This window comes from Sminthopsis crassicaudata, chromosome 6 (assembly GCF_048593235.1).
Source record: "Sminthopsis crassicaudata isolate SCR6 chromosome 6, ASM4859323v1, whole genome shotgun sequence".
In the NCBI taxonomy this organism is placed as follows: domain Eukaryota; kingdom Metazoa; phylum Chordata; class Mammalia; order Dasyuromorphia; family Dasyuridae; genus Sminthopsis; species Sminthopsis crassicaudata.
This window is the reverse complement of record NC_133622.1, coordinates 247,150,157-247,176,866: the sequence shown is the minus strand read 5'-3', so window position 1 is coordinate 247,176,866 and position 26,710 is coordinate 247,150,157. Positions and strand designations below refer to the sequence as shown.

Genomic DNA, 26,710 nt, shown 5'->3' with positions numbered 1-26,710 from the left:
AAGCAAAGCTATGAAAAATGCTTTAAATGACTAGTTCAAGTGACAGAAGAAAATGAAAAATGTCGGAAGTAAAGTTGTGAACTGATCTAAAGGCCCAGAAAACTGTTCATACTCTTTGACCCAACAACACTAGGTTTGAATTCCAAAGAGATTTTAAAAAGAAAGAAACTATGTGAGAAAAACGCTGACAGCAGCTCTTTCTGTGATGTCAAATCGAATGATGGAAATTGGACGAATGTTTTTAATTGGGGGATGGCTGAGCGAGTTGTGGTACACGTTATTATTGTGCTATAAGAAATGACGAGCAGGATGCTCTCAGAAAAAGCAAGGAAAACTAAAAGGAACTGATGCAAAGTGAAATGGGCAGAACGAAGAGGAAACTGTATACAGCCGCAGCAACATTGTATCACGATCTCTGCAATCCCACGCTCCAACACAGCCCCAAAGGGGTTTATGATGAAGAATGCTCTGCCCTTCCGGGGAGTCTGGCCAAAGCCTCCGTTCTGCACTGTATGGAGAGGCTCCTTGCTGAGATTTCCCTGCGCAAAAGCAGTCACCGGTCTCGGTCTCTATATAAAATACTGAGGTGCGCGCATTCGCTGGATACGTTATAAACACACCTGCTAGGCCCACACTGTCCTTCCTCCCTTTGTCTTCCCACAGCTGGTGGGGCCTCTGTTCAGGGTGACAGAGTCATGGAAACATCAGTAGGTGGGGAGGGGAAGGAAGGGGTCCAGCCCCAGGCCTGGCGTTAGATATGGGGGCGAACCGCAGGAGGGGAGCTGCTCCGAGGCTCAGCCCTGAACTTTCCCCTTTTTCCCCATGGGTCGCTGGACCTTAACTTGCCTGTTTTACAGGAGAGGAACCTGCGGCTCAGGAAGAGAAGGGGACTTTTCCCACGCTTACCAGGTGGTTGGAAGTGCAGGTGGGGTTCACCCCCGGTCCTTGCCTCCACATGCACTCTTTCCTCCAGACCGGCCACGCCGCCCCCCCCCACCGCAATCTCCAGCCCTCCGGGGCCCACTAACCGCTATGGTTCGCTGCTCCTCCTCTGGTGGTGCTCTGCTGGGGGCGCTCGTGACTTTCCGAGTGTTGGGGGGGGGGGGCGCTTGCGCCGTGCATGAAGCCCAGGGACACGGGCAAACAGGAGGTCCCTGAACCGCTACTGGTTCAGGACCAATAGCAGGGTGGCTATTGGTGAGGGGAGTAAGGAGGGGGAGGATCCCCAAGACCGCCTTTCTGAGCATGCGCAACAGCCCAGGGCCAGTGATGCTGTGAAAAGGCCGCGTGCTACCCTTTGAAGCACACTCGCTTAACCCAGGGCCACGGGCAGCAAAAGGGCTTCCAAATGCGCCCAAAAGTGCAAGAGGTGAAGGGAATCGGGGTCAGAAAGCACTTGAAGGGTCCTCGTGACCACCTCCCAATGCGTGCTGTAGCCCAGGGCCGTGTGCAGCCAAAATGCCTCGGGAACCCTCCCACGGGTTCAGGCAGATTGGATCAGGGATGGGATATCAAAGGAAGAGGGTTCACGTGACTGCTTCTCTGAGCATGCGCACAAAGCCCAAGGCCGCCTGCAGCTAGAGGGCTTCGGGCCACTTCCCTGAGCATGAGCACTTAGCACTTAGCCCAAGGCTGTGCTGTGGTGGAGAAGCCACCTGCCACCCTCCTTGAGCATGTGCACTCAGCCCAGGGGCTCGTGCTGCTGTGAAGAAGCCACGGGCCATCCTCCAGAGCAGGCACGCTTAGCCCAGGGCCAAGTGCTGCAGTGAAAAGGCCAAGTGCCACCCTCCCTGAGCATGCGCACTCAGCCCAGGGGCTCGTGCTGCTGTGAAGAGGCCACGTGCCACCCTCCCTGAGCATGCGCACTCAGCCCAGGGGCTCGTGCTGCTGTGAAGAGGCCACGTGCCATCCTCCTAGAGCAGAGGCGTTCAGCCCAGGGCCTCGAGCCGCTGAGAAAATGCCTAGCACCACCCTCCCGAGCAGGCTCACTCAGCCCAGGGCCGCGTGCCGCTGTGAAGAAGCCACGGGCCATCCTCCAGAGCAGGCACGCTTAGCCCAGGGCCCGTGCTGCTGTGGAGACTCCATGTGCCACCCATTCTGAGCATGCGCACTCAGCCCAGGGCCAAGCGCTGCTGTGAAAAGGCCACGTGCCACCCTCCCTGAGCATGCGCACTCAGCCCAGGGCCTCGAGCCGCTGAGAAAATGCCTAGCGCCACCCTCCCGAGCAGGCGCACTCAGCCCAGGGCCTCGTGCCGCTGTGAAGAGGCTACGTGCCACCCTCCCGAGCAGGTGCGCTCAGCCCAGGGCCTCGTGTGGTCAGAGGGCTTCGGACCGCCACGAGGGGTTAAGGGAATCAGGATAGGAAAGAGGGGCTCAAACAGATTGGAGCGGGGGTGGGGGAACGAAGGCGCAGGGTTCACGTGATCGTTTCCCTGAGCAAGCGCACAACCAGGGACTGCGCAGCTGTGAGGAGGCCACGTGCTACCTCCTGAGCATACTAGAACAGCCAGGGCCACATTCTTGTGCCCGGGGGTACAAGGGAGGAAAGCAGCTTGGGCCTCGCTTTCTCCGGCTCCAGAGCTGGGCCAGGGCGCCACTTTTTCTCCTGAGCTCATGAGGTGCTTCTCCCGTCCTTCTCCCAGACTTGCTGCCCTCCTGCTTCTAGAAGGTCCCAGGCAGAGTGGGCGGAGTCCGCACCGGGAGACCCCTCAGGTACAGCGTGGCTCCTGCTGTTGGACGCCCTTTACCGTTTGCAGATCGCTTTGCAAATATTAGTCCTCTCTCCACCCTCTCAGAACCGTCCCCCCTCCCGCTCCCTCCTCCCCCAGGCTCTCATGTCTCCATGTTAAAGCTGAGGAAACTGAGGTGACCAGATGGGAAGTGACTGTCCTGGGGCCGTGAATCTAGTAGCTATCTGAAGCTGCGCCGGAAGTCGGTTCCTACTGGCCAACAAGGTTCAAGTCTTCCAAGTGATCAAAGTCTGGGCCGCACTGACAGTCACTCACTTAACTTTGAAAGGCTCCAAGTGAAAACTAAGAGGTTGAAACCTGGACAGTCTAGTCACACGGGCTTCTACTTACCAGCACTTAGATGGAGGTCAGAAGGAGGATACTCTCAAGGTCATCCTGAAGAACTGTGGAATCAATTGCGTGGCATGGGAGATGGCGCTGAAGGACCATCCCGCGGGCATGTCTGCATCCAAGAAGGTGCTGCAGAAGTAACGCGGAAGAAACAGGAAATGTACAAAATCAGAGCCGTGTCCTCCCCAAAGGTCCACGCGGGTTCTGAGTGCTCCCTCCCAGTTTGCACTGGTCTGATTAGCCGTAGTTGGATATGCAACACCTTCCTCCAACACAGTGATGTCTTTTTGGTCTTCTTTGAGAATGAAGAACAACTACCAGCACAGAGGAAGGAGCAGGAGTGCTGCTGGAGCCAGAAAAGAAATGGGGACAAGGTCAGTCACATTCCTTCTATTTATAGCAAAGCTTTTTTTTTTTGTCTGACAAATTTTTATTTGTATTTGTATTAATTTATTTTTTAATTAATTTTATTTATTTGTATTAATTTATATGCTATGAAATATATATGTGTGTATATATATAACAGGTATACAAATTAAACATTTACTGATGATAAATCAAAAAGAAACTTACTTTTAAGCAATTCTTTGGCATACATATAATTTTACCATTTATTAAAGACGAAAGCAAATTTACATCCTAATAGGATGGATGTTCTTGGTTATTAACTCTTAGTGGCATATTTAATACCTTTTAGTGTTGCCAAGTTTTTCGTGATCCTCATATTCAGTTATGTAACCATTTAGGGTCATGACCCACAGTTTATAAAGCTTTGTTCTAGAGAGGAGGCACTAAATATAGTGAGTGAAGTGACTGGGTCCTGGAACAACTGCCTGTGGGTGTCCTTCACCAAAACAAGTTGCAGCATGTTTCCCCTCCCCGTTCTGGGCAGCTCTCATCCGTATTCCAAGGAATCCTCCATTTAGTGTAGGACAAGGAAGGCAGAGATGGGAGGAAAGCTTTTGTTGGGGTTGAGCTGTGAGATTCCAAGAGTAGACATTTAGAGGTTGTCATTTCTTGGGAGGTCTGTCATGGAGTGCTCCAGGATCTATCCTTGACCTTTTGCTGTTCATTATTCATACAATGACTTGAACAAAGGCTTCTTTGTTGTATTTGACAGGAAGCTGAGAACAATAGATCTTGTATGAGATAAAACATGCAAAATCTTTGGATGCCTTAAAGTGTAATTCAGGAGTTTACCGTGTTAATTAGCTCTCATGGAATAGGGAGAGGATCAGACTGCAAAGACTTGGAGGTGAAAGATGAGCAGGCCATTTTTTAGGGGATGTAGAATGTGTAAAAGGAAATAAAGTATAATAAGCCTGGATAGGTAGATGGGCGCCTTGTTGTGAAGGGATAGGGTGGGTTCAGAGTCTATAGAGAGCCATTGTAGCTTACTGTACAATAAGCAAACTTGTGAGTGTGATGTTAGGTGAGGGGAGGAAAACAGATGGAGGTAGAGCTGACAAGATGTGGCTTAGTTGATATCACAATAAGCCAGACACTTAGCAGGTTGAAGTCCTGCCTTTGACCCACACTGGCAGCTTGGTGCTAGGCAGTTCTGCCTGTGTGCTCTAGATAGGAAGTCTATGGTGGAGCTCTGGGGATGGAGAGAGTGGGAGGTGGTGGTGGAGGAGCCCGGAGAAATCTCCGACATCTCCTGGCAAAAAGAGGTAGAACACGTCTCTAGAGTTTGAGGAGCCACAAGAACCTGAGACATTGGTCATGTTACAGCACAAAGTTGGCCTTGCTTTCCACTGGTCTTGCCCATTATTCAGACAGTACGGGTTTGGTGAGAAGAGAGAGCTCATAGGATTAGAGATTTAAGGTGAAAAGGAGCATCAAGTCCACCTAGTTTAGCCCTCTCATCAGTGAAGAAATTGAGGCTTAGGTAAATTGGTAAAAACTAGAAAGATAAACAAGGTCACTAAAGAGATAGGAAAAGCATTTATTAAATGTTTGCTGTGAGCCAGGTACTGAATTTTAAATGCTGGGCATTAAAATCCAAACAAAGGGAAAGACTGTTCCCTCCCCTCAAAGATCTTTCATCTGAATGAGGGAAAAAGCAAATAAAAAGTAGCTGGAAAAAGGGGTGGTGAGGAATCAGCACAAGCAGAAGTCTGGAGAGCCAGGGATGGCAGTAAGAGAGGGGGGAAAGAGGGTACATTAGGGATTCCACAGTCATGTTCTTAATAATAATGCTAGGATGGACCCACAAAGGAGCCCTATTCATCTGAGATCCATTGATAATTTCCAGGGGATAGGAAAAATGGTATACTTATTTTCACTAACTTCTAATCAAAACAGCATTTCTTTCAGTGATTTAAAAGTACCAGACTGCTGGCCAAGGGCTCCATGACCCAGAAATGTGTAGAGGACCAGTATTGAATAAGTCCATGAATAGGAATAGTCCGGTCCAGGTATTACTCTGTCAGGATGATAGATTCAAACTATCTCCTTAACAATGGATTATAAAGACATACTTGAGATAAATTTAGCATAATCTTGATGGAGAATGCATAGACAGTAACAAGACATATTAACAATACTATTTACCCCTTAACAATGAGTTAAAGACATACTTGAGGTAAATACATTATTGTAATAATTTCTGCTATTTACTACTTTTTCCACAAGTACTTTGGTATTGATAAACGTTACAACTATTTGGTTGGTATTGATGAGCATCACAACTATGCTATTTATAATTCTGTCTTAATAAGTACCTTGGTATTGATAGTTAAGGTGGATACTGAAATATCAAAGTGTGGATTGTGCATTAACCCTGAAATATATGATGTCACCTGAAAGTAGCTGATGATAATGTAATCGTAGTTTAAAGAGTATATAAACCTCAGATTAATAAATGGAGATTGCAAAGTATATCTTCTGCCGGCCTCAGATTTTCAGTCACACTCTCGGTATTCCCTGGAGTTGTTAATCCAACAGAAATGAAGAAGCCTAGTACTCTGGAGGAGTGTCTGGAGGAATGTCTAAGACAGGAGGGGGTGGAAGGGCTCAGGGTAGAGCAAGGTAAGACTCATTTGAAGGCTGAAGAGTTGTCTTTACTGAGTAACAGCTCTAGTGAATTTGTTTTTTGGAGTTTTGTAGACTGAGAAAAAGTCCGCCCCCTTACAAGTGCAATGTGGCTGAGTGTGTGAAGAGCTGGTTTCTGGCAGTGGAAGACATGATCTCTCTGGTTCTGGGTGGATTTCATCTGTCAGGTATCTAGAATCAGGGGAGAGCTTTCCTCATCCAGTGGCTTCTTCTACCAGTAATATCATAGGTGCAAACCCTTTCTCTATCTCTACTCAGTTAGCTTGAGCACTTTCACAGGAGCTCCTCCTTTGCTTCCTTCTATAGTACCTATGATAAATTCATTAGCAAATCATCTTTAGCATTCACTAAGTGCTGGACCTGGAGCTCTGATATTCTAATTCTCCAATTCCTAAAGATTATTCTTTGTGGGCTGTAAAAATTCTGTTTGGGAAGTTCTGGGGGGAACCCTGAGGGAGATTGGAGGGGAAGTGAGCTAAGAGTTTTTCATTGGAATTTAACCTGGTCTCTCCAAGCTCACAGTTTGGAGTTCTGGTACACAAGTTATAGCCATAAGATAAAGTGTTCTGGATACTTGGAGGTGGGTTGGTTTTTTTTAATGGTGAAAAGTAATTTGACAACTCTTTACTTGTATAGGACAGTCAAATTTTTCAGAAAGTCATATACTTTTACCTGATCTAAGTCATTAGTGGTACATTTTCTAGAATTTTTTTTTTAATTTTGTGAAGGGAAGCTCCACAGTAGTGGTTCCTATCACTTTCCCATCTCCACTCTATCTTAAGGTAAGATTTCTTCTTTTTTAATGATGTCTGGTCATTTCTTCTGGAAAGAGCTAGTAGAGCTCCAAGAGTTATCTTGAAAGTTGGGCTTTACCTAATGAGAATCAATAACTTCATCTCATCCATTCTCAACTCCTGAACCAGATCATGCATAACCAAGAAGGAAAATTCCAAAGGAAAGCCCACTTCCCTACTGACTTTCTTTCTTTGAAGAGTAAATTTGATGCTGCTGTGGCTGAGTTTGCAATGTACATGTTATCCTGAGCTTGGAAACTGGTCATTCAAGGATATTGATCTCTCATGGCTGGCTTTCCACTTCACTTCACCTGAGGGACATGGAAAGTTGGTAAACCCAGGTTGACTTGACACATAGGGATTGCACAAGTTTTCAAGAATTACATATGAGGCTCAATAAGTTCTCTTGGTGATTATGATATCATCATGTCGGGGTAGCCAGGTGGCGCAGTGGATAGAGCATCAGCTTTGAATTCAGGAGGGCCCCGAGTTCAAATGTGGTCTCAGACACTTAACACTTCCTAGTTGTGTGACCGTGGACAAGTCACTTAACCCCAGCCTCAGGAAAAAAAAAAGAAAGAAAAAAATGATATCATCATGTCCAAAATATTGTAAAATATAAGAAAACAATGTATTTAGAGACAAAACAAAAACTTATTTTTGATTATCTGTGCCAATAACTGTTAGGGTCGAGGGCAAATCTCAAGAGCAGAGTTTGAAGCACTCGGAGGCTTTCTCTGCCAGAGCCCAACAGGGCGTTGACGGCATTGAGTAAGCCTCATCCAACCAGGTGGAAGCTCTCCTCTCTCGATTGATTATGCACCTGGCTCTGACACTCTCTGACACGTGACCTAGGGACTATAGAAAAAGGGGTTGCAGAAAGGGGAGGAGAGGATTAGAGCATTAGGATTCTAGGGGTGTTCTGTGGGGGACCTCTTGAGGTCGATCTTGGATTCAGATAATCAAAGCCATGATGTCTGAAGACCTGGTGAAGGTAAGAGCCAGTTGACCCTGTTGAGGTTAGCGACGGGAGTTAACTAATATCAACACCTGACATTTTATAGCACTTTAAGATTTGCAAATAGCTTTCTGGACATTTTTTTTTTCCATTTGATTCTCACAAGATAGATACAGTAATTACCTTCAGTTTTCAAGATGAAGAAACTGAGACTCAGAGAAGTCATATTTTTTTGCCAGGCTTATTCAGCTCATTAAGAATTTATGGCAAGATTCACATCAGTTTTTTGACTGTTTTGAATGGTATACAAAATAGGAAATAACATCAATCCAAAAATCAACTCCATATGTTTTTGGAATATAGGAATTTCTAACTTTGGACCATCTGATGAAAAGTGAAAGAGAACCTTATGCCTCCTTCCCATCTGACATTAAATCTTTGACAATATTTTGGATCCAGTGATTAATCCAGCTGTTACTTTTAACTATGCTGCTTTTCACTCCTTAATGTCTCTCATTTTCTTGTCATCCTGAACACTTGAGAACAGAGCTTCTGCTCTGTGTCCAGCATTGCTAGGCACTTTGGGAGAATTGACTGAAATAGATAATACAATCCCTCCCCCTCCACTTCTAGGATTCTGAGATTTAAAACAGCTTGATGATGATTTTAGTAGCATTTACTTAGCAAGTCATTTATTAGAGAGGTTCTCATTTTCTTTTTCCTTTCTTTTCTTTTTCTTTTTCTTTTTTTTTTTTTTTTTCCTGAGGCTGGGGTTAAGTGACTTGCCCCGGGTCACACAGCTAGGAAGTGTTAAGTGTCTGAGAGCAGATTTGAACTCAGGGTCCTCCTGAATTCAGGGCTGGTGCTCTATCCACTGCGCCACCTAGCTGCCCCCTTCTCATTTTCTTTTTAAAGGATTCCTCTGGACTTCATGATGTGAAATCACCAATTCTTCCTATATATCTTGAGTGTGACATTTTATCTGAGATGTTAGTTCTGTCCTTTCTAGTCTAAAGATCATTTTGTTGACCAGAAAGAACAAAATTTGAGTCGAGTAGCTCTCTGTATTAGTTATCAGGTGATACCTGAGCTACAGTTTACAACCATGGAGAGGTTTTCTCTAATGAGATTCTTCTCAAAGACTTTTTCTCTCTTCAGGGGCCTGAGAGATTTGAAACCTGGTGTCATCTCTCAAAGCTAGAAACCAGAAGACCTCTCTCCTGGCAAGTTCTCACCCACTCCATATTTCATACAGGAATGGAGGATTGCTTCTTCCATTTGATTTGTTTTAGGAAGATGCTGAAGATCACTTGGAAAGATAAGATCTAGATGCTGAGGTCCTTTCTCGAACATTACAGCTGTACTGCATAGAGCACAACTGTTGGGCTGGCCACATTGTTTGAATGCCAAATAATATATTTGTCAAAAAAAATTGTGAAGAATTCACACAGGGCAAAGGCTCACAGAATAGTCAGAAAAAGCAATATAAGGAGGCTCTCAGGGTCTTTCTTAAGAACTTTAGAATTGGGCAGCTGGGTGGTGAAGTGGATAGAGCACCAGCCCTGAAGTCAGGATGATCTGAGTTCACATCTGGCCTCAGGCCCTTAATGCTTCCTAGCTGTGTGACCCTGGGAAAGTCACTTAACCCCAGCCACAGGGGGAAAAAAAAGAACTTTAGAATTGATTATATACCATGAAAGATACTGACATGGGACAGCATGATGTGCCTTCATCAGAGAAGGGGGCTGTGCCCTATGAGCAAAGCAGAATTTAATTAAAACAGAAAAAATGTGAGATGCACAAAATTAGAGAAGCCACTCCAAATGTTCATATGGACTATTTGTGTCCGACCTGTGGAGGAGCATTCTGAGCTTATATTGGTATAATCAGTCACAGTCAGGCACACTGTAACATGGTGATGTCATTATGATCCTCTTTGAGAACAAAGGACAACCTATTACTGAGGAGGAGGATCTTTTACAAATGGTCAAATGAGGTTGTGAAAATGGGGGGCTGGGAAGATAGTGGTACCTTTGAGAGGAATAGAAACTCCAAGGGGGGGGTGGCTTTGATCACAGCTAGTTTGTAGCGCTAATCCATTGAGGGCAAGGCCTTCAGCCCTGAGCTAGAGCACTCAAGTGCTAGAAATGGCTAGCACATAGGCTTAGATCTGCTGGAAATAGTTTAGATCATCTTGGGGTGAGGGTCCCCTGCTTATTCCTTTTCACATATAGTTCTTAAATTGTGAACATGTGGAAAAGGCAAAGGAAGATTAGTGTTTTGGAAATTTTTGGCTGATAAATGGTTTTATGGGAATTTTCTTGATCTTTGTGAAGCCAAACCAGTTTTGCTCCTTTCTAACCAATATTGGACCAAATAAACTTAAAAACCACAGAGTTATAATTTTATTAAAATTTTTTATTAAAGAGAGGATAAAGAGAAACTTTGGATACTCTCTGGGACTGCATCTGTGAATCTCTTTCTTGCTTTGGAGGTCACTGGATCTCTCCAAGTATATTAGTACACAATGGGAAGAGAATGGTGAGGGAAGGGCCAGAGAGAATCTATGATATCCCTCAGGAGGTAACCTCAGAGATATCCCTTAAATTGTCATTGTCATTCTGTAAAGAAAAGTCCAATCTCAAAAGTAAGAGATAGAATTGTTTCATTTTCATTTGTTAATTTATTTTGCTAAGAGAAAGTTTTTCCACAAATTTGAACTTTTTTTTTTTTTTTTAATGCCCAGATATTAATTCACTAAGTCGCCACCTACTGGGTGATTGTTGATACATCTTTATTTTCAGTTGTGTCCCAACTCGTTGTAATCTCATTTGGGTTGTTCTCGGCAAAGGTATTGGAGTCGCTTGCCATTTTCTCATTTTAGAGATGATAAAATGGATGCAGGCAGGGTCAAGTCAGCTTAGTTAGTGTCTGAGTATGTATTAAAATATTCTTGTCCAGTGCTCTATCCACTGTGCCATTTAGTTGCCTCAGTTGATACATTGGGAGTATAGGAATTAACTGCATATTCATTTGAAATAGTCATAATTGGCTGGAAAAGAAAAGAAAGAGAGCAATATTAATATTTCCCTCTTACTCAGTTTCTCCAGACACTTCTCTCAGAAGCCTTGCTCCAACTGTTATTCAGAGTTACCCCAATTTAGCTGGGGGATTCTAATTACTGCAGGATTCTAATTACTGAAGCTACTCACTGAATTATTGTTCAGGAGCAGCTGAAGTACGAAATTCGAAGTCTTACTGTTGATGCTTAATTCTAAGAAGGTGAAGATTACCAGCATAGCTGAAATCCCTTGGCTGGAAACCTAGGAACAAAAAGAATTGTTAGATCATTAGATGACAGATAGATACAAGGGAAGTCTAGCATTTGAACTGATAATCTGTCTGAACTAAGGAAAAAATTCTTCCCTTTCGTTCCCTTCTTTTTTCTTTTCTTCTTTTTGGTACTCTTCCTCTCCTCTGCTCCTCCTCTTTTAAATAAGTAAGCTATTTCATTGCAATTCAGTATATATTTATGTAGTGTCCCCATTTCTGAATATTCTCCTGCTAACCGTCTCCTCCCTGATGGAAGGAAACCCTCTCTTGGAGGACTTTGTAGCAAGAAATAGATGAATCTTAACTGAGATTTCACCTGGGCACATGCAGAGTGATACATGGATTTCACAGGGGATGTGAAGGTGGTGAAGGAAAGGCAGGGTTGACAGAAGATTGGCCCTTCCTCTGGGCTGGATGGAGCAGATGCCCACCCTCCTGGGCACAGATGTGTGGGCATGAAATGTTTGAGAGATTTTCTCCAGCAGAGTTGATAAACAATGCATTCTCTAGGATCAGCTGCAAAATTATTTTTTAACCTCCCTTTTCTATATATTATTATTAAGCATTGCTTTTCTTTATGCCCCAAAATGGCAATAAGCTGATGCAGAATCCTTAATAAAGACAAGATCTAGGAAAATGGAAGTACTTGATCAAAGATGAATACGTACTTTTGCCCAGAAGTTTTGATCCATTATTTCACCATTTAAAAACATATCTATCAGCAGCAGAATGATGCCAACTACTGTACAGACGGCACTGAAAATGTTCATTCCTAAGGTGCTTTTTACCTAAAAGTGAATTAAAGAACATTACAACTAGCACAAATAAAGTAAAAACTTTTGAAGTCTCTTATCTCCAAGCTCTGCCCCTTTTCTAAAGAAAGTTTAATCCCCAAACCAAGTGAGCATTGTACACAGCAACAACAAGATTATGTGATGATCAAGTGTGATGGACTACTTGGTCCTTTCCAATAATGCAGTGGTTCAAGGCAGTTCTAACAAACTTGGAATGGAATATGTCATCTGCATCTAGAGAGAGAACTATGAAGACTGAATATAGACAGAAGCATTGTATTTTAATTTTTGTTTGTTTTTTTATTATGCTTTTTCCCCTTTTGATTTGATTTTTCTTGCACAGCATGACAAATTTGGAAATATATTTAGAATTGCACATGTTTAACTTATATCAAATTGCTTGCCGTCTTGGCATATGGGAGGAAAAAAATCGGAATACAGGATTTTGTAAAAATGAATGTTGAAAAATATTTTGAATTTATTTAGAAAAATTAAATATCTTTGAGAAATTAAACAAAATTTGAAGAAGAGGAAAAAATTAAGAAAATTTACTCTCTCACCATTTCCTTTGCCAAAAGGGTTATGCTGTGTTATAGTCTTTACTTGAATTTCAAATCTGTGTTTTTTTTAAGTTGTCTGTTCATAAAAATCTCTAAAGAAATGTCTCTTCAAAAAACAGTACCAAATATTTTCTCATTTCTTTTCTTGATTCATTGAGTCCAGACCTCTAACTGTAGAAGTACAGATATGTAGGGCTCTGTAGGTTACTATTCTCTATTTTTACTGGTCACAATTGTACTCCAATATACAAGATCTTTGTTCTCTACAGCCATATGTAATTGGCATGATTTGATGCTATTGCCAATCTTTAACTTGAACTGAGATTGAGGAGCACAGATTCTTTAGAAGGAGGACAAAGGAGCATCATCTACAGATCTTAAGTGAAATGCTCACACAAGAGGCCTTAGTTTCCTCTTCCTTGAAATGAGAAGTTTTTTTTTTTTTTTTTTTATGTGCAAACTTTTTTTTTTAATTTATTATTATATATATATATATATATATATATATATATTTTATAATATTATCCCTTGCATTCATTTTTCCAAATTACCCCCCCTCCCTCTATTCCCTCCCCCCGACGACAGGCAATACCATACATTTTACATGTGCTACAATATAGTCTAGGCACAACACATGTGTGCGAATATCATTTTCTTGTTGCACAATAAACATTAGAATCCGAAGGTACATGCAACCTGGGCAGACAGATATTAGTGCTAACAATTTTCATTCCCCTCCCAGTGTTTCCTCTCTGGGCGTAGCTACCTCTGTCCATCATTGATCAACTGGAAGTGAGTTGGATCTTCCCTATGTTGAAGATTTCCACCTCCATCAGAATACATCCTCATACAGTATTGTTGTTGAAGTGTACAGTGATCTTCTGGTTCTGCTCATTTCACTCGGCATCAGTTGATTCAAGTCTCTCCAGGCCTCTCTATATTCCTCCTGCTGGTCATTTCTTACCGAGCAATAATATTCCATAACCTTCATATACCACAATTTACCCAACCATTCTCCAACTGATGGACATCCATTCATCTTCCAGTTTCTAGCTACAACAAAAAGAGCTGCCACAAACATTTTGGCACATATATGTCTCTTTCCGCTCTTTAGTATTTCTTTGGGATATAATCCCAGTAGTAGCGCTGCTGGGTCAAAGGGTATGCACAGTTTGATAACTCTTTGGGCATAATTCCAGATTGCTCTCCAGAATGGCTGGATTCTTTCACAACTCCACCAGCAATGTATTAGTGTCCCAATTTCCCCACATCCCCTCCAACATTTGTCATTATTTGTTCCTGTCATCTTAGCCAATCTGACAGGTGTGTAGTGGTATCTCAGAGTGGTCTTAATTTGCATTTCTCTGATCAGTAGTGATTTGGAACACTCTTTCATGTGAGTGGATATAGTTTCAATTTCTTCCTCTGAGAATTGTCTGTTCATATCCTTTGACCGAAATGAGAAGTTTTATAGTAGTTACCATCAAGGAGAGGTCAGGCTCCGAATATTTGCTCTGTGATCTGTGATCTCAGAGGCTAGATCTAAAAAGTTGTTCCTTCCATAACATCCCTGGCAAGTGGCCATTTGTTCAGCACTTCTTCTAGAGGTAGTTTATTCTGTTTGTAAACAGTTCTGATTGGTGGAGAGATTTTAAGTCAAACCCTAGAGAAAGACTTCAACGTAGCTGTGCGATACAAGTCCTAACAAGTGTCATTGTTGGGAAGTATGCCATGGGCATAAAACATGAAGTGATAGTGCAGACAGTTCTCTATTCCTGCTGTTCTATAGCTCAATTTCATTTTTTAATTCTTTGAATAAAATTTTTATTGATATCTTTTATTTTTGTATCACCTAAATTTCGCCCTTTACCCTTTTCTTTTTTCCTTCTGAGAGCACCATCCTACATAATGGACATTATTTTTCTTTTTTTTTCTCAGGCATTTGGGGTTAAGTGACTAGGAAATGTTAAGTGCCTGAGTTCAGATTTGAACTCAGGTCCTCCTGATTTCAAAGCTGGTGCTCTATCCATCTGACCATCTAGCTGTTCCATAATTATTTTTAAAACTCAGTTTTCTAAGTGCTGATTGGGAGACTGCTTTATGTGGTAGACATGCTCTTTGTGAACTAGTTATTATAAACCTATTTTAAGGAAAGGATCAGAGGATGATATAAAAGAAAGATTCCTTTTCCCATCTCCTTAGCACCACAAAGTGTTTTATCTAATTGATAAACTAGAAAGTGATAAATGTACAGGCTACATTTGATCTTCCTTCTTGTTTGCAATATAAATATCCTTCTTTTCATATTCTCCCCAAAGAAATGATTTGCACATGGTTGAGAGGAGAATTATTGTTTTGGGACTTGTGATCTCTTTGAGTATTAATAAATAACTAATGTTTGACTTTAGAAACAACTCAGAAACTCCAGAATATGGATGGCATGCCCAATTGTAGCTCTGGCATTGCTAGGTGAATCTCAAGGCAAGCTCCTTTCCAGCTCTTTTTTGGATGACATTCATTCCTCAATCTCTACTTCATGCCTTCTAGTTGCTCTTGTCTAGAGTTTAACAAATCTTACCCCCATACTTAGATTTTTTAAAAATATTTTTACTCCATGACTTCTTAGAGCCAGTCCCTATGTTCAAAATGTACTTTTCTTCTTCTTAGACTCCCAAATTTCCTTCCAAGCACATCTTAGATGCTATTTCCTTCATTAATCTTTTTTTTCTGATCCCTCTCATTGAGATATAGTATTGTTTTGATAGTATCTTTCCTTAGATGTGTACATGTGGTATTTCTCCTATAGAATGTAAGCTCTTTGAGTGCCAAGGCTGTTTCATTTTAGTCTTTGTTACTCTAGGCCTAGCACAATATAGTAAGTGCTCAATAAATTTTTATTTAATTGAATTTATCAGTTATTGAAATCTAATATGTATTTTGCCTCACATCTTGAGAGATACAAGTTATAAAAATCTTTCCTGACTTCCTGAAACTACATGACATTCACCTAGAAGCAGGACACAAGAACTCAGATGCTAGAGACCACATTTATAAGTTAGGTGGTCTTGAATATGTTCCTTAATCTATCAAACCCTCATGAGTACAGTGGGAATGGGGAATACATTCTGGTGCTTTACTTTGGCAAGGGGGTGTTCTTGGATTCCTAAAGTCTATGCCTGAGAATACAAATTTTCTTAGATTTTCCCAAGCTAGAAATGCTTTTCTTAGGATTCTGAAAAGGATGATGTGTTTACTGTTTGAACCTCAGCCTAAGTTCAGAGAAGATATTCAATAGGAAGGTCACAGATCTGAGTTTTTCAGGATTTGTGATCAGGATTACTAGAGGCCCCAGATCCAACAGTATCACTAAGCCTTAAAGTGCTGAAAGATGATAGGAGTCAATGTAGTAGCAATGTTTGTGCCAAATCCCTCATAGGGCTCTGGTAAGAAAAGGATTTGGGAACCTGGAAACATTCTAAAAATGTTCATTAGTATGAGATAACTATATAGTTGAAAGCAGAAAGTATATATATGAGAATATAACAGAGCAAGATGCAAAATAACTTGTTAACTAATTATTAAGACAATTAGTATCTTGGCAGATTGTTATCATAACATAAAAGTCATAATAAAAAGTGCTACATGATCTTTCCCTGGCCTTCCCTTTTGGGATATTATGTGCTAGGGCCAAAAAGCAGAAGTTTAGTCCCTTTGTCACTCTGATACCCCTTGTGTGAAGGAGTGATTCTTTCCCAGACTGTGGAAATGGGTACTAATCTCAAAAGATAACATTTACCCAAGCTTGCTCTCCACTTCTTTCTGTTACAAAAATTGAAGGTGTAAAATCATAGAGTTCTGTGTCCTGGGCTGCTAAGACCCTGACAGAGGGTAGTGATGTGCAGTGGCAGAGGGACTTTGCTTAGTAGGAGCTTCCTAATCTAATGGTCCCATAAGAAAATGGGACCATTAAGCTGAGTCTGGAAGGAAACTCAGAATTGTACAGGGAAAGGTGAAGATAAACATTCTAGATAAGGAAGACAGCCTGCTGGAGGTATGTGAGAGAAAGTAAGCAAGCCCTCATGGCTGCATCATAAATGTGTACAAGGTAGTGATGGGTAAGAAACCTAGAAAGAGAGAAAAGCAAAGGCATTTCTGTTTGGCCCTTGAAGTAATAAGATGTTGCTGGAGTTTTTTGAGTGAGGTGTCAAGATTTGGGTAGAAAGTAAGGATTTGAATAAGAATAAGGACTATACTGTAAGTGGAGAAAAGGGGATATATGCTATATATGTTGGGAATGACAAATTAAGGGAAAGATATTTACTAAAAATCTTATCACGCACTGAAGACTGTGCTTGGTGCTCAGGGTACAAATATAAGAAAGAAAGGCAGCCTTTGACCTCAAGAAGTTTCTGTTCTAATGAGGGAAGATTAGACATAAAAAGGAGTTAATAACAGGGAGGGAGAAGCCACAATTTAGAAATGGACTGGGAACTGGGCAAGATTAAGCAAGCACTCCCCATTGACTCATCCAGCCTAGGGCAGTTCCAGGGACAGGGGCCAGCCAAAGCTCTGGTGGGATAGGGAAAAAGAGAATGAGAATGATGGCCAGGGTATAGGTATTATAGTTTGGAAACAGTAAAAGTAGAAATAACAAGATTTGGTACCAGATGGGAAGATGTAGGGAGTCAAGTGATGAAGGGAAGTTGACAAAGAGGTTTGAATCTAGTTGACTAAAATGCTGGTGTACTTACTTTTACTGTGTTACATTTACTGTAATAGAACTCTTATGGGACTCTTATGAGTTCCATTATGGATATATTGAGTTTCAGATTCTTAGAGGCCACCCAGTTCAAAATATAAGTGCTGTAGAAGTACAGAGCATGGAATAATGACGAATAATAATAAATAATAGAGAAAAGTAATTTGGAACCTTTTCCTCTGACAAAATCATTTTATTTGGGAAGAGTCAGCATCTCTGAGCCAATTATCTCAATCTATCAGAGATCTGTAATTGCGCTGCTTTGGTACTTCCTTCACTTAGATTTTTAAAAAAATACTTTTTACCTCCATGACTTATTAGAGCCAGTCCCTATGTTCAAAATGTACTTTTCTTCTTCTTAGACTCCCAGATTTCCTTCCAAGCACGTTTTAGATGCTATTTCCTTCATTAATCTTCACTGGTTCAGGTTACCACTTTTACAGGACTTGGAGGACAAATTTAAACATTGACTATACCTCCTAAGTTACTCTCCATGAAATGATGAACCTTTTGAATTCAGTTGATTTTTTTCTTTAATGATAGATATATTGTTCATAACTGGGTCTGTATTCTCAAGCCCCAGTGCTCCACACTGCCATGGAGCATCAGAGCTGGATTTGATAGAAGTCATATACTGCATTCCCAATGTCATTCTTTTCCCAAGATTTCTGTTTCCTCCAAAATAATGAAATTGTCATCTCTCAAGAAGTTCTCAAATAGAGCTTTGTGACTTACCAAATAAGATGTTGGATTTCTTGCTGCTAATACTGTGAGAGATCCGGAACATATGTACTAATTAAAAAAAAAAAAAAGGCTTTTAGGAAATAGGAAGTGCTTTTACATCTCCAGGTGTGTACTTTTCAGCATAGTTGTCTTTTTTAAAACTCTCTCATTCTCCCTTAATCCTCATTCCCCTATTTGACACAATTTTATAAGTACCAGCATTTTGGCTTTCAGTCTTTTCTCCTTGTAATTGCCCTTATTTCCTTAAATGACTTTATTGCCTTCAATATCATCTTGCCATTTTGTATCCTTAGCCTACTCCCAATGCCCAGATTGCATTTATGATGCAGCAAAATTCTCAGAATGAAACATTGAATATTGAAACATGTCTCAAGGGGTACCTTGGAGGAAAACCTAACAAATCCATTTTTGTGCCCAGGCTTTTCGACCCCCATGTTTTTAATTAACATAACAATTCTAAATTTAGTTGCCATCAGTTAAAAAAAAATGAGACTCATAGACTAGATTATAAACCCCTGAAAAATGAGGACTTTCTATTGTTTCTTTTCACTGAACAACTTCTTCCTCAAGTATGGAGTATGCTACTTTGCCAGATTCAATAATCTGTGACTGATTTAATTGTTTTATTCATAAAACTTAGAAACCATCGAAATCTTACTTCAAGTAACTTACTTCAGTTCCTTGTTATTGTAAGGCAGTGACATCCTGAGTTCTTTGAGGCAGTGTAAACTCTGGATTGTCCTAAGGCATTTTTATTAGTGTTTGTACTCTTGAGAAACATGCCTTATGTCTGTCATTCAAGGCTTAGGAGGTCACTAGACACTACAGTGTGATGGATACAGACTTGTTCAAAGAGTCCCAAACATCAGTGGCTACCTCACTCTCAGTTCTAAAGATGCCTTGTTAAGACCATAAAGTGCAGAGCAGGGGCTGACCTGCTTTCGTAGATACTATGAAATCACATGATGAGACCAATATTAATAATAATAATTATGACAATGTTAAATAATAATAATAATGAATATCTTTTCTTATATTGCAACAGCACTTTAAAGAAGTCAAAGGGCTATCTATATATAAAATCTATTATATATATACATATATATAATACATACATATACATATATATAATCTCTAGTTAAATGAGAAGAGTCCTCATCATTTGGGACATGGCTGAAGAAATTTTGGTATTCGCAACTCTTACAGCTGCTTAGTGAAGTTGTGCATGGGGAGGGAGGGCTGTAGGCTGTAATTTTAAAACCTGCAGTAGTGGCATGGCATTTGCAGATCCACTAGGGCTTTCAAGACATTAAAAAGTGCTCTTATTTCAGTCTACTCACCGATATACCTCCCCAGAAAGGGTATCCACCAACAAAGGACAAACTGATGTAGTGATTATTGAAGATTCTATGATCTACAGAAAGAAAACCCAGAATAATCCCCAAACCTATGTGCATCAGTCCAATCATGATTTGAATAGCCTATAGAAAGAAAACACGTAAGAGTGAAAAACGTTAATATTCTTATCAGAATCTTGAAATTATTGCTGTTTGGTTTTTTTCAATCGAGTTTGACTCTTTGTTACCTTATTTTGGGGTTTTCTTAGCAAATACAGTAGAGTAGTAAAACTACATTTACTTCTCCAATTCATTTTGCAGATAAAGACATTGAGGCAAAGATGGTGAAGTGACTTGTCTAGGGTCACATAGCTAGTAAGAGGCCAGATTTGAAATCAGGAATACTTTCCTGATTACAAGCCCAGTGTTATATCTACTGTGCCACTTAGTTGCTCTCAAATATATGTATTTATAGGCATAGAAACGTTCCATAGAAAGCATGGTTTGTGATCCTTTCAGACACAAACAGGATTTGGAACCATTAAAATTGTTTAAATGGGATAGTCTGTGTCCCATTACTGAAGCCCTGGACTCATGTGGATCAAGATTTTTTTTTTCCTTCTTACTTTTTATTAAGAACAATACAAAAAGCCAACCAAACCAAGCCAAAAACCCCCCAAAACAACAGCAACTTTAAGATGTTTTATTGAATATTTTTAAAACTTCATCCTCACTATGCAGCTTCTTACCTTAATCCAAAAAAAAAAAACCCCTCTTCCTCACAACCACAACAACAAAGTTAGGCAAAACAAGACATACTCATTATAACCAAAACCAATGGAGGATCTTCACCCAAAACCCACCACTTCTACAATGAAAAGAAGGAAAATAATTTTATCATTGGTTCTCTGGAATCAAGAATTGGAGATGCATTTAATCTGAATTGTGATGCCTTCATTTACTTAGTTGTAATTATTGTGAATATTGTTCTCTTGGATCTGCTTTCTTTATTCTGCATCCATTCATACATGTCTTTCCATGTTGCTCTGAATTTCTCAGCTATTACTTCTTGTGGTATAGTATTATTGCATTACGTTTCAATGCCCCAATATCTTATGCCATGTTCCATTTTAATTTCTCCCTGTTTTTTTTTTACAAGAATAAAAATGATACTATAAATATATTTACAAACATGGGGTCATTCTTTCTGATATTTGCTTTCTTGGTATATATTACTTAGTGTTGGGTTTTAGTTTCCAAAATTCATTTTTGTAAGATTTTGTATTTCTAATTTCTTTCTTTACTTTCCCCTTCCTCAAGAAAGCAAGTAATCTGATATAAATTAAACATGTACAATCTTTTAAAGCATGTTTTCCATATTTGTCATGAAAGAAAAAGGATCCATTGTTCCTCTCTGAATGCAGATGGCATTTTACATTCCAAGTCTATTCGAATTGTCTTGAATCATTCCACTGCTGAGAAGAGCCAAGTCTATTACAATTGATTTCACATAATCTGGTTACTTTGTACAGTGTTCTTTTGATTCTACTCAGCATCAGTTCATGTAATTTTTTCTTGGCTTTTCTGAAATCAGCCTGCTCATCATTTCTTATTGAACAATAATATTCTATAACATTCATATATCATAATTTATTTAGCCATTTCCAAATTAATAGGCATCCACTCACTTCCTAGTTCCTTGCTACTACAAAAAGGGCTGCTAAAAATTTTTTTTCACATGTGGGTTTTTCCCCTCTTTTATGATCACTTTAGAATACAATCCCAGGAGAGACACTGCTGGATCAAAGGGTGTGCACAGTTTTATAGCCCTTTGGACATAGTTCTAAATTGCTCTCCAGAATGGTGGGATCATTTTACAACTCCACTAATAATGCATTAGTATCCCAAAGCTAAACAACTTTTTATGCATCATTCCAAATTAATTTGAAGAAGGGATGTAATAATACACAATTTCACCAATGGTGTTTTGAGTATTTGATTTACTTCCCCTTGCCATATTTCTCTTCTCCATTATTGGCTATTTCTTTTATTAGCTTTGCCGATTTGATGGACATGAGATGGGACTTCTTTGCTATTTTATTTTACATTTCTTTTATTATTAATGATTTTGGAATTTTTTTAATATTAGCTGTTGATAATCTGCATTTTCCTTCTTGTACGCTATTGATCCATACCCTGTGTATTGAGAAATGACTCATGATTATTAAGTGTATGTCTGATCATTATCTTTATTATCAAACTTTCTTACATTGGACTAGAGGTAGGATGGCATAATTAACGTCAATTCTAGAAAGACTGGTGTTGAGGTATCACCTCCAACGCTTACTGCTTTTATAATTTTGGGCAAATTGGTTAACCTCTCTGTGCTATAAGCCAGTGGTTCTCAAAAAATCTTGGGAGTCTCTGAAACCCTTTCAGAAGGTCTACAAATTCAAAATTAGTTTTGATTTTCAATATGGTAAACATCTGTAAGTATAAAATAAAAACTCTTTGGGCAGATACTCAATAATTTTTAGTAGTATAAATATATTGAGAACAAAAGTTTAAGATCCACTGCTTTAGCCAACTCTCTAAGACTGTAAGTCACAGGGAAGGTTTCCAGCCACATTGATAAAAGAGGTTCCTTACCTGGGAGTCTGTATACCCAATCCATTTTCCTATAAAATTTTTATCAGAAATGTCTGATGCCAGTATTTTCTTCTCACTTAATAGCTTTTCTCCTTATTCTAAATGCATTGTTTTTTATTTTCTTGCAAATGATTTTTAATTATTTTTATAAATCACTTACAAATGACAATTTATATATCAATTTTACAAAATTGAAATAACCTCTTTTGTCAATTATGAGCTCTTCTATCTCTTGGTTGATTATGAATTTTCCCTCTTATTAATAATCTAATAAGTGTAGCCTCAATTCCCCTTTTGTGATATGACTTTGTACATTTTATCCAGTTCTAGTATTATGTTATGATATTTTCTAAATCCATTTTTCTGGCAAACTACTATTCAATTTTTTCTAGTAATTCTTATCAAATTAGAAGATCTTTCTTGTTCCTATTTTTTATGCTTAATCAATTTTGAGAGGCTATGTTTTTTTGCCTAGGTAATATTGATATAGCATGTTATACTAATGTACTTTTACTTTTTTAATTAGTACCTCATAGTTTTGATGGTTATTTTTTTTTCACGTATTTTGATATCTGGTAATGTTAGATCCCTTTATTCCTACATTTATTGTAATTATTTTCCTTGAATTTCATGACATATTTTCCCTACCAAAGGAATTGTTATTGTTTAGTTCTACAAAGTAATCTGTTCATAGTTTGATTGGTGTAACACCAATTTTTATTATATTGATACTATCTGTCCATGAATAGTTCTTCAATTATTTCAGACATATTTTGTTTCCATAAAAAGTGTTTTGTAGTTCTATATCTTGGGGTATGTCTTGGTAGATTGATTCCAAGTTATTTTGAACAAATTAACCATTCAATAAACATTTAATAAATCCTTAGTCTTTTCTAGACATTTAGAAATTATTTGAAGGGAATTAAAATATTTCTTCCTTAATTTAGTTAGTAATATGTAGAAATCCTTAACTTCTTTTTTGGGGGAGAGTTACTCTATTATATTTGTTTAAATCTGGAAGAGGCATATTAAAGTTCTTCCCCCAATTATTTTCTTTTTATATAGATATCCAGAAACTGTTAGTTTTTCCTCTAAATTTTTAAATGCTATGCAATTTCTTTCTATCTATCTATCTATCTATCTAATATTGATATTGTTCCATTATATACAGTAGGAATCTGTAACCTAGGGTTTATGAACTTGTTTCTAAAAATAATATCTTAATAAATGAACTCCAATTGGTTTCTTTTATAATCCTTTTTACTTTATTTTCTGCATTTATGAAAGGATCCAGAGATATTGCTAGAGTCTATAGTAGTTCAGGATATAAAACAAAGATTACAAACAGGCATTTAAAAAGTTCCTGATACCAAAAAAGTTAAGATGCCTGGTTTACAATATGGTGCCTTAAAAATAGACTGTTGTTTGCTTGTGTTATCTCTTTTCTGTATTTATTATTATTTTCTTATGTAAGATCATAATGGAATTGACCTGGATGGAATCCTTGTTTGAGAAAAATCAAGTGGGGGAGGTGTCACATTATAACTTGTCTCCCAGATGGTCTGGGGTGGAGATATTGACCAATACTCCCTACCTACCTCAAAACCTGTAATTCTGAACCAGCAAGATGGGAGGTGCCCCAAACAATCTATGCACATAGAGAGCCCTGGAAATGGTAATCCTTCTATGGCAATATTGAAGTCCCTAGTTCATAGCTGAATCCCATTGATTTGCACATTAAAATCTTACTTTGTTTGCGTCAACTCCGAACAAAACTTAAGGTTTTGTCTGAATGATTTCTCTTGGGAATAATGAAAGAAGCTTCCAGAGCTATGCTTTCAGATTGGATTTTATGTTTATGATTGGACTTTACCCAGTGAGAATCATAAACTTCATCTTCCAAACACTCAACTCCTGGCCTATCAAATCATGCAAATACAAGAATGACATTCCAAGTGAGAGCTGACTTACCCCTAATGGCTTCCCTTCTTTAAAGAACAAACTTGATCCAGTTGTAGCTGAGTTTACCTGTGTTGTACTTTGGATCTGAGGACTATTAACATGAAGATACTGACCCACTTCGGGCTGGTTTACCACATTTAATGGAAGTAGAGGAAATGAAAATTTGGAGATTCCAGAATTACTTTGGAGGTATGGATTGGGAGGGTCTTCATGAACTCTGTCAGGCCAGGAGGTCATTGCATCCAAGATACTGTAAAACACATTAAGAGATAATATATTTATCCAGGAAAGAATTAAAACAAAATTTAACTCATCTATTTCTGATTACTGATGCCAGTAAAGGAGAATAGGGAACATAGAAAGGGTGATAAGTGTCCAACCCCCAAATCTTTTATATTTGGTTTTGTTCAGGATCCCAAGGAATCAGGAGAGTAGTTGATTTGTATCCCTTTTAACTTTGGCTTAGTCTGCTCTTGAAGAACGGATAGCTGACTCTCCTCTAACTGATGGAGCCTACAAGGGGAGCCTAGATGGAGCTTAGACTTCTGCTAGGTGATGGAGAGATTCGCTTTGGCACATAAACATTTTTTGTCAGCCATCTACAAAGCAGATAGTGTACATGTCAGGAACTGAGAGTTGATGATATTCCATTTTGATCCTTCCCTTTTGGACATATTCCTTCTGGACATCCTGATTAGTCTTTATTCTGAGGTCTAGGACATGACATTATTTGTGCTCATGTAGTCCATCATCATCTCCCAGGCTGACTCTGGCTGGCCCTGGAACAACATCTCCTTAATTTAAGGGTTTGGATTGAAGACTGTTCTCTTACCACCTGCCTTATTTCAGGCTTCTGATAAATTTTTTCTCTTCCACTTCCTTATGGCTAACTTTTAGGAAAGACTTTGTTTTATTCTTTCTCTACTTTTTCTTCCCTTTCCTTCTTATCACTCACCCAGCAATCTGCTCCAGAATGGCTGTCCCTCCAAGCAAGGCCTGTCTCTGTTCTTGCCTGTGCCCCCGCCCGTGCCCCTGTCCCTGCCCCTGTCCCTGCCCCAGCCCTTGCCTCTTACTTGCTCCAGGCTGATTCAGAGGAAAAGTTTGAGAAAGCAGTTTTTGGGGACTCCCTGTTTTCTCTGTGCCCCTGCTGTCCTATTTCTCTTCAAGTCCTTGCGTATCTCTGCCTCAGAAGGGATCGGCATAGATTTAATAGAATGTTTTTATGGTTGCAGCAAATGACTGCTTCCTGTCTCTGTGCAGGTCCAAAGTCCTTTTCTTTTTCAGCCACTGTTCTGCTCTTCTCTGCTTTCCCCTCCTTGGCCATATTGAAGAAACCCTACTTGGGAGAAAAAAATGAAGAAGGATGAGAGAAGCCTGGGGGTTGTCGAATGATCATTACCCCATCAGTAGGGGATTTGTGAATTTGGAGGCAGGAGGACCAGGTTCAGATTCTGGCTCTGCCGGTTTCTGCCTATGTGACTTTCCCTTTCTGGTCATCAGGTCTTTATCTGCCAAAAAAAAAAAAAAAGGTGATTTCTGCGGACCCTCAGGATCTTATGAAATATTTAAATGGCCATCATGTGACTTAACCCTTGGCAAACAGGACTGGCGAGAAGTATTTGCTCGGAATAAAAGGTTCTATGTTATGGGTATGAGGCTGGTGGTATGTCTAGAGGAAGAATAGGGCAAAAAGGGGGAGCTTCCTGAACTGCATGGGAACAGAAAGTATGCCTAAGGTATGGACAAGAATTTCATTACGGGGGCAGCTAGGTGGCGCAGTGGATAGAGCACCAGCCCTGAATTCAGGAGGACCCAAGTTCAAATCTGATCTCAGACACTTAACACTTCCTAGCTGTGTGACCCTGGGCAAGTCACTTAACCCCAGCCTCAGGAAAAAAAAAATAATAATTTCATTATGAATTTAACCACTGAAGATTTTTCCTTATTAAAGCAACTACTGCCACTTGTTAACTCATTAAATTGGGATTCTAGAGATCTCCAGAAGTGAAATGAGACCAGACAGAAACAGTAGAAATATGTAGAATCATGTATTTTTCTATAGAACTCTATAAGTTCTGGTGTGCTTACTAGAACCCTGTATGAGAGGCAAATTATGATCAAGGGGTTTATCTATCTACATCCTGGCACATATGCCGTGTCCAGTTTTAGAAAACTGGGACCAGGGATAGAGGGGTCACTGAGAGGTTTAGTGATTTACATAGGGTGGACTCAAGGAGAGAGACACTTGAGGCCAGAAACCAATTAGGAGGTTGTTGGCAGTAATCAGTGAGATGTGAAGAAATGAGGAGGACCCAAGGTTGCAGCTGTGTGAAAAGAGAGAAGGCGACAAATGCTAGAAATAGGAGAAAAGTAAAAATAGTCATACTGGAAAATGGATTAAATATTTGGAGTAGTAGAGAGGAAGGAGTTGAGGACAATATGAAAAAACAAAACAATAACAAAACACCTAGATAAGGCAAGACAAAGCCCCAACATCCTTATAGACTGCTCCAGCAAGGAGTCCTCCCGGAATAAATTAAGCTCACACAAAATTCCGTAAAGATCCAAATGTGGAGGTTCAAGGGGACCTCCAAAATGTTGGAGATTCAGACTGACCTTGATCGGTGTATCAAAAGAATTTTCAGGTTCAGACCTATCTCCAAGGCCAGGGGCAAAGTTTATT

The 26,710-nt window shown here is 39.8% G+C and overlaps 2 protein-coding genes across 3 annotated transcripts in view; one reads left to right on the top strand and one right to left on the bottom strand.

Annotated features, from left to right (window-relative positions):
* Positions 1 to 7,889: 7,889 nt before the first annotated feature.
* Positions 7,890 to 26,710, top strand: part of LOC141546740 (membrane-spanning 4-domains subfamily A member 6D-like) — a 276,103-nt gene continuing 257,282 nt past the window's right edge. The window contains exon 1 of the mRNA XM_074274753.1: positions 7,890 to 7,925. Within this exon, the coding sequence (XP_074130854.1) occupies positions 7,902 to 7,925 (24 nt within the window). The 5' untranslated portion in view covers positions 7,890 to 7,901. The remainder of the gene's footprint in view (positions 7,926 to 26,710) is intronic.
* Positions 10,611 to 25,214, bottom strand: LOC141547944 (membrane-spanning 4-domains subfamily A member 12-like). Of its 2 annotated transcripts, none has more exons than XM_074276636.1 (7): positions 25,094 to 25,198; positions 24,037 to 24,277; positions 19,420 to 19,560; positions 18,071 to 18,127; positions 11,891 to 12,010; positions 11,102 to 11,212; positions 10,611 to 10,941 (listed from the first exon to the last, which is right to left on the bottom strand). In XM_074276636.1, the coding sequence occupies exons 2-7, from the start codon at positions 24,262 to 24,264 to the stop codon at positions 10,855 to 10,857; spliced, it is 744 nt and encodes a 247-aa protein (XP_074132737.1). In that variant the 5' UTR covers positions 24,265 to 24,277; positions 25,094 to 25,198; the 3' UTR covers positions 10,611 to 10,854. The 2 variants fall into 2 exon arrangements, with proteins under 2 accessions (XP_074132737.1, XP_074132736.1); XM_074276635.1 differs by having other exon boundaries at positions 10,612 to 10,941; positions 24,983 to 25,214.

Excerpts from the sequence above, each read along its gene's own strand:
- LOC141547944 (XM_074276635.1), bottom strand. The coding sequence starts at position 24,264 with ATGACCTCCTGGCCTGACAGAGTTCATGAAGACCCTCCCAATCCATAC. Across the intron at positions 18,128-19,419 it reads CTTTCTGGGGAGGTATATCG|TACATATGTTCCGGATCTCT; the intron begins GTGAGTAGACTG and ends TTTTTTAATTAG. Across the intron at positions 10,942-11,101 it reads TGCTCCTGAACAATAATTCA|CCAATTATGACTATTTCAAA; the intron begins GTGAGTAGCTTC and ends TTTCTTTTCCAG.